This window comes from Hirsutella rhossiliensis (genome assembly GCF_020360975.1).
Source record: "Hirsutella rhossiliensis strain HR02 chromosome Unknown scaffold00011, whole genome shotgun sequence".
Taxonomy (NCBI): Eukaryota; Fungi; Ascomycota; class Sordariomycetes; order Hypocreales; family Ophiocordycipitaceae; genus Hirsutella; species Hirsutella rhossiliensis.
In genome coordinates, this window is record NW_025408677.1 from 575,367 (window position 1) to 581,850 (window position 6,484).

Below are 6,484 nucleotides of genomic sequence, written 5' to 3' on the forward strand. Positions count from 1 at the left end.
CGGCCGGCGATATCACTCACGTGGTGAAACTCAACATGGAAATCAAGGGACACAAGGAGAAGATGCTCTTTTACGTAACGAAGCTTGGGAAGTACAATGTCATACTCGGAAAACCCTGGCTGACTGTAAGAGGCTGGCCCGGAGTTTATTCAACAAGCAGGTGCCTAGGTGTTATCTATCTAGAGCTAAGGAGGAAAGGAAGCCGAACTCGAGGCGTAGCCTCGAGTGCGAGCTTATATTGCCCTTCACAGAATGTTCTCGCAGCTTCCGGGTCCGCGGAGCGGGGCCGGTACTGCCACCTGAGCACGACCCACCGGACCCGGTACAACCGGGTCCACCGCCGGCACAGCCCGTGACATTACCCCTTCCCCTCCGACCAGGCCGTGGTCGGCGGGTTCCTCGAGTTCCTGTCAGCGTCTCGTATCTCTGCCTAGGGCCATCATTGGTCTTGATTGGCCCGTACTTGTCCTCGAATGCCTTCATCGCAATTGTTCCTTTCAGCCACTCAACTGGCTGCCAAGTCGGCTCTGAGTAGCCCGTCCATCGCACCAGTGCTTGCCTGAATTCCCCTCGTCCGCGCTTCTTCCATCTTGCGCAAAGAATCTCGTCGACATCCCATAGATCCTCGCCGGTCTCGTCTTGTATCGCTGGTGGTTGTGCGTCATCCACCTTTTGGCCAGGAGCCGGATCTTGATGCGCCCGCCGGAGAAGGTCGACATGGAAACGTTTATGAATCGAGCCAGGCACGTCAAGCTCGACGACATGCGAGCTGATGACCTTCGTGACTGTGTACTTGTGATGCAACCAGTCCAGCTTCTTGCACGGTCGTGGCGACCGGTAGTTTGCCATCGAAAGCCACACCTTGTCTCCAACCTCAAAACGCTCTGCTGGTTGTCGCTTCACATTCGCGGCCTCTTCTTGTCGTTGCTGCGCGGCAGCCATCACTGCTTGCATGTACTCGTTGACTTCTTGCAGGCGAGTGAGTAAGGCGTCTGCTTTACTCTCCTCCCGCTCCCGAGATGGATCCTCCGAGTCCTCGACGCTTATGGGATCGACGTGGTAACCATGCTCCACGAAGAAGGGACTGATCTTGGTCGCTGCTGATTCACGGTTGTTGAGTGCCAGTTGCGCGGCGGGGAGAAGGTCACCCCAATCGTCCTGTACGTAGGATACGTAGGCTCTCAAGTACGCCTCGATCTCCTGGTTCATTCGTTCTGGGCCACCGTCAGTCTGCGGATGGTACGCTGTACTCAATCTCTGCATGACGCCGGCGAGTTGGCAGAACCTCTTCCAGAAACGACTCAGCCAGTTGCTCCCGCGGTCGCTAACAATTGACCGTGGCATTCCGTGAAATCGGTAATGGCACTGGAGAAAACGTTTTGCACACGCCTCAGCTTCCATGGTGTCCATCACCTCAAGGGTCACCGCCTTGGTCAGCCTATCCACAATCACCCATAGGTACCGAGCCTTGCTGGGTCCAGTAGGCGGCAGGTCTGTGATGAAGTCCATGGACAGATGGCTTCGCGGTCGATCTGGAATCGGCAACGGCTTCAGGAATCCCCGCTTGGACTGGCGCCAGATGTGCGCTCTGCCGCAGATATCGCAATTGGCCACGAACCGGCGGACAAGCTGGGACTGTCCGGGCCAGTAGAAGCGACGTGCCACAATAGCCAGCGTGCCTTCTCTGCCGGGATGGCCAGTCGTAGTGGAATCGTGCGACTGTTGCACGATGCGGGTTCTGAGTTGATCCTTGTCGGCTTCTTCTTGACTGCCCTTCTCGCCAGATCCTCCTGGTACCCAGATGCGGTCTCTGAATGTCAACCTCTTGCCTGTGTCGATCGCACATTCCGAAATCTGGACCTTCAAGCCTAGCGAGGGCGGAAAGACACGCTCGCGATCCCGTACTGCCTTGTAAGCAGCCCGAAAAATCGAGTCCTCTCGGCCGTCTCATCCCAGAGCTGTTGCATGTCTGCTTCCTCGAAGACCTTCATCTCCGGGAGGACAGAAGTTTCCGAGCAGTCGGGGCTCATGGCGTTGATGCGTGCTCTTCCCGATGATGGAATTGCACTATCCGGTATCAACTGTATCATCCTCCCTTGTTCTCGTTCGTCGTCGATGCCCTGTGGCTTGTCCTGTTCGCGGCGTGACAGTGCATCTGGCACGACGGCCTCACATCCGGTCGGTACTCGAGTTTGAAGTCGAACTGCGACAATTCAGCAGCCCAACGGCTCTGTCGTTCCGTGAGCTTCTGGCGCGTCATGAAGTATTCCAGGTTGCGGTGGTCTGTGAGGACGGTGAACGGGCCGCAGCTCCTGAGCTCGGCACTCCAGTTGTCGAGATACCTCATGATAGCCAGCATCTCCTTGTCATGAATGGGATAGTTATATTCTGCTGGTGAGAGTCGCTTCGAAAAGAAGGCACATGCGTGTCGACGTCCATCCGGGCCTTCCTGCGCCAAGACGCCTCCCAACGCATAGCCTGAGCAATCCGTCTCCAAGAAGGTCGGGAGACTTGGGTCCCACTGCTTGAGCACGGGCGACTCGCAAAATCGTCGCTTCAACTCCTGAAACGCCTCGCTCTCCGTCCGCCCCCAACGAAAGGTGGTTCCTTTCTTCAATAGGGCATCTAGAGGCTGCGTGATCTTGGCGTAGTCGGGGATGAAGATCCGGTAGTAGTTGGCAAAGCCCAGAAAGCTCCTGACGCCTTTCACTGTAGTTGGAGCCTCTCATTCGCGGATGGCGCGCTGCTTCTCGGGATCCCAAGCGATTCCCTTGCCTGCGTTTACAACGAACCCCAAATACTTGACTTCCTGTACCGAGAACTCGCACTTCGCTGGATCCAGGTGCAGGCCAGCGTCGGCAAGTGCTTGGAGAACTTGTCGCACCTTGGCCTCGTGGTCGGCCTTCGAACCGCTCGAGTAGATCAGGACGTCATCCAGGTATGCGGTGACAAAATCGTCCAGCCATTCGCGCAACACGCTGTTCATGTACCGCTGGAACGTTGCAGGGGCTCCGCTCAGGCCGAAGGGGCACACGAGCCACTCGTAGAGCCCGAACCTTGTGCGGAAAGCTGTCTTACACTCATGCCCCGGGCCATGCGAATCTTGTGAAATGCGGCCACGACATCCAACTTGGTGAACCATTTGGCTTTGGCCAGGTTCTGCAATGTTTCAGCGATGAGTGGTAGTGGATATCGGTCGCGCTTGGTGATTGCGTTTAACTTAGCGCCCGATAGTCACAGCAGAACCGCAGCCCTCCACTTGGCTTCCTCACGAACAGCACCGGCGCTGCGGCAGCCGAGCTACTCGCTCGGATGAACCCTCTATCCAAAAGGTCTTTCAGGGTCTTTCGCAAGACCAACAACTCTTCGCGTGACATGTTGTAGAGCGGTCCCCATGGTAGGGGCGGCTCGTTGCCGTTCTTGCCAGGCTGCAAGTTGACTTCGTGGTCCACACCTGGCCGGTGAGGCGGCAACTTCATGGCTTCTTCGGGTGAAAAAAGTTTGCGGAACTTTTCCAGCACATCTGCCGGGGCCTTCTCACTGGTGTCAATTGGCGGCTTCGGTTGAAGCGCCTTCTCTATGTCTGCCAAGCTGATCGCTTGAACCGAGAACGCGTTGCACTTCTGGCGTCTCTTTGCACGCCGGCACTCTGCCGTAAACACGGCTGCCGACACAAGTCTTGCGCTTCTAATCGCGCGTACTTTGGCGGGCTCTTCCTGCCCTACGAGGCGTACCGTCACGCCTGCTCTTCCGTGGTACACTTGCCGCTTAGCAGCGTTGTACACGACCTGGTTCCTCTCCATCCAAGGCCGGCCAAGGAACATATCCTGGCCGAGGCTTGGGACGACGTACGCAAAGATGCGTTCGTCAAAACCGGCGGTCTCAAAAACGACAGCCACAACTCCCGGCGACGTGACACTCTCTGAGGACTCCGAGAAGCCCCCGATCTCTCGAGGCTTCGAATCGACGAGAGGGATCCGAAACTTCTGGACGACCGCTTCGTCGATCACGGCATAGCAGTCACATCCACTATCGACTAGAACGCGTATAGGATTTCCTCTGTTGAGCCGTGCGTTAATGAGCACGGGTCGACTGTTCATACGCGGCTTAAATGTCTTCCAGTCTTGGATATCTGCCTTGAAGGCCCCGGCACCCGCTTTCGCACCGGGGCTAGTCTTTCCCTTCGACTCGTCATCTTCACTGGATGTTGCGGCCGAATCCGAATCGTTGCTAGCGTCCGGTTGCTTCACGCGGGCGGTCACAGTCCGATCCTTCTTTGCTTCACCGGGGAAGACCACCTGGGCTGGGCAGTCCACGATAAGGTGATCCTTCCGACCACAGCGATAGCAGCGGCGCTCGGTAAGCCATCCCTGATAGTCGTCGGGCAGGACGGCTGTGACCAAACTCTCTTGGAGGCGTGCATTTATTGCGTTCTCTAGAAATACGATCTTTGCACTGTCCGGCCAGTCTGCTCCCCCGGCTTCAGCTAATGCCTGTTCGAATCGGGGAAGGAAGGACGCAAGAGGTTGGTCTTCGCGCTGTCGCATAGTTCTCAGCGTGGCAGCAGCGCGGGATTGGATGTTGCTGTCCTGATAGGTTCGGTCGAGGTATCGCATGAACTCCTGGGGATCGTAGCTACCCCCAGGGCCTCCCGCGGCGTAAAAGGTAGCGACCACTTGCTGTGGTCGCTCGTCCAAACATGAGTTGATGAGGTACCAAAGTTCGCGGTTTCCGCTGTAGTAGTGGGCATCAAGGTCCAGCTTGTCTCGCATCTGTCTGGCCCAGGTGGAGTAGCTCTTCCGGGAGCCGTCATACTTGGGTGGGTTAGGCAACGGTTTCCGCGTTCCAGTATCGCAGGTTTTGGGAGGGCGTGCCCAAGCCAGGCGTACTCGCCCAATCCTCGTGCCACTGGCGGCGATTGCAAGTCGGCGCTCTGCGGCTGCGCTCGCCCGAGTTGCTCCACCAGCGAGGAAAGTTGGTCCTGTAGAGGGCTGAGAGTCGCATTGACCGCTTCTTGGATGCGTTGGTCGATCCATTGCTGCTGGAGACTTGGGCTCTCACTCTGCTGGTCCATCTTGACGAGCAGTCTGCAGCTTGCGGTGTTTAGAAGGAGCTCTAGATATGTAAGAGGCTGGCCCGGAGTTTATTCAACAAGCAGGTGCCTAGGTGTTATCTATCTAGAGCTAAGGAGGAAAGGAAGCCGAACTCGAGGCGTAGCCTCGAGTGCGAGCTTATATTGCCCTTCACAGAATGTTCTCGCAGCTTCCGGGTCCGCGGAGCGGGGCCGGTACTGCCACCTGAGCACGACCCACCGGACCCGGTACAACCGGGTCCACCAAGCCGGGCACAGCCCGTGACACTGACAGATCACAATCCAATCGTAAATTGGAGCACGAATGTGGTCACTTTCAACTCTGATCACTGCCGCAAATACTGCATGAAGAAAGGACAATACCAACTGCCTGTTAAGACCTCTTTGTCAATTTCTGCAACCACGACTATACTGCCACGCCCATCAATCCCCCGAAGAGTCGGCGCAGCCGCATTCCATATGCTGACCAAAAACCGCGACGTCGACGTATTCTCACTATCACTGTATGAAATCGACAAAAGGCTAGCTGAACTTGGAGTCATCACAGAAGCCTCCACCTTCGTAGAACCTAGAGCACGCCGACGGGTCCGATTCGACTCTGCACTCACAGACATGGACAAGATGAACCGAGAACTCCAGCTACAGGATGGAATCACCTCCCTAACCCCAAGGACCAACAAACACAGGAACCTGAGCTTCCCGGAAAACAGCAGCCGATATGTACCTTTCAGGGCATCACTCGAAGACATTCACAAAGCCCTCGAACCCAAGACTTTGATCGATCCTGCAACAAAAGTGCCCCAACACTACCATGAATTCCTGAAGGCATTCGACCAATCAGAGGCGGATAAGCTCCCCCCACACCGAGACTGCGACCACGAAATTGAACTTCAACCTGGAACGACTCCACCACATGGACCTCTGTACGGGATGTCCCAAGATGAACTTCTCGTCCTCCGAAATTCCTTCAGGAAAACCTTGACAAGGGTTTTATACGCGCTAGCACCTCACCGGCAGCCTCGCCGGTGTTATTTAAAGAAACCAGGAGGGCCTTCGTTTTGCGTGGACTACCGAGCTCTTAACGCGATAACCATCAAGAACAGTTACCCCCTACCGTTGATCCAGGAGACCCTTTGTCGCATTCAGGATGCGTATAATGAAATGCGCGGTTGATAAGCGATGTCATCGAACTTTCTAGATAACATTACAAAAGCACCCTGGGTGGCAAGTGGCAATTCGCCACCGCAAGGCAGTCATATTCCTCAGGACTATAAGGAGACAGAACTTCTCACATTCATTTTAGATAGACGACAATGAACAAGATTGACTCTTACCTTCCATTTTTTATCCCTGCGAGACCCTTTCCCAGCTAAGCCAAGCCAAGTATTTCAC

At 55.8% G+C, this 6,484-nt stretch overlaps 1 protein-coding gene across 1 annotated transcript; it reads right to left on the reverse strand.

Annotated features, from left to right (window-relative positions):
- Positions 1–358: 358 nt before the first annotated feature.
- HRG_08889 (transposon Tf2-3 polyprotein) lies at positions 359–5,074 on the reverse strand (the record flags this gene model as incomplete). The annotated part of the gene is made up of 14 exons (XM_044867360.1): positions 359–407; positions 464–669; positions 874–1,158; positions 1,330–1,719; positions 1,798–1,810; positions 1,906–2,132; positions 2,174–2,696; positions 2,793–2,809; positions 2,867–2,992; positions 3,079–3,201; positions 3,273–3,300; positions 3,361–3,623; positions 3,702–4,776; positions 4,890–5,074. 14 exons carry the CDS (start codon positions 5,072–5,074, stop codon positions 359–361), a joined length of 3,510 nt encoding a protein of 1,169 aa, XP_044717381.1.
- Between the last annotated feature and the right edge of the window lie 1,410 nt (positions 5,075–6,484).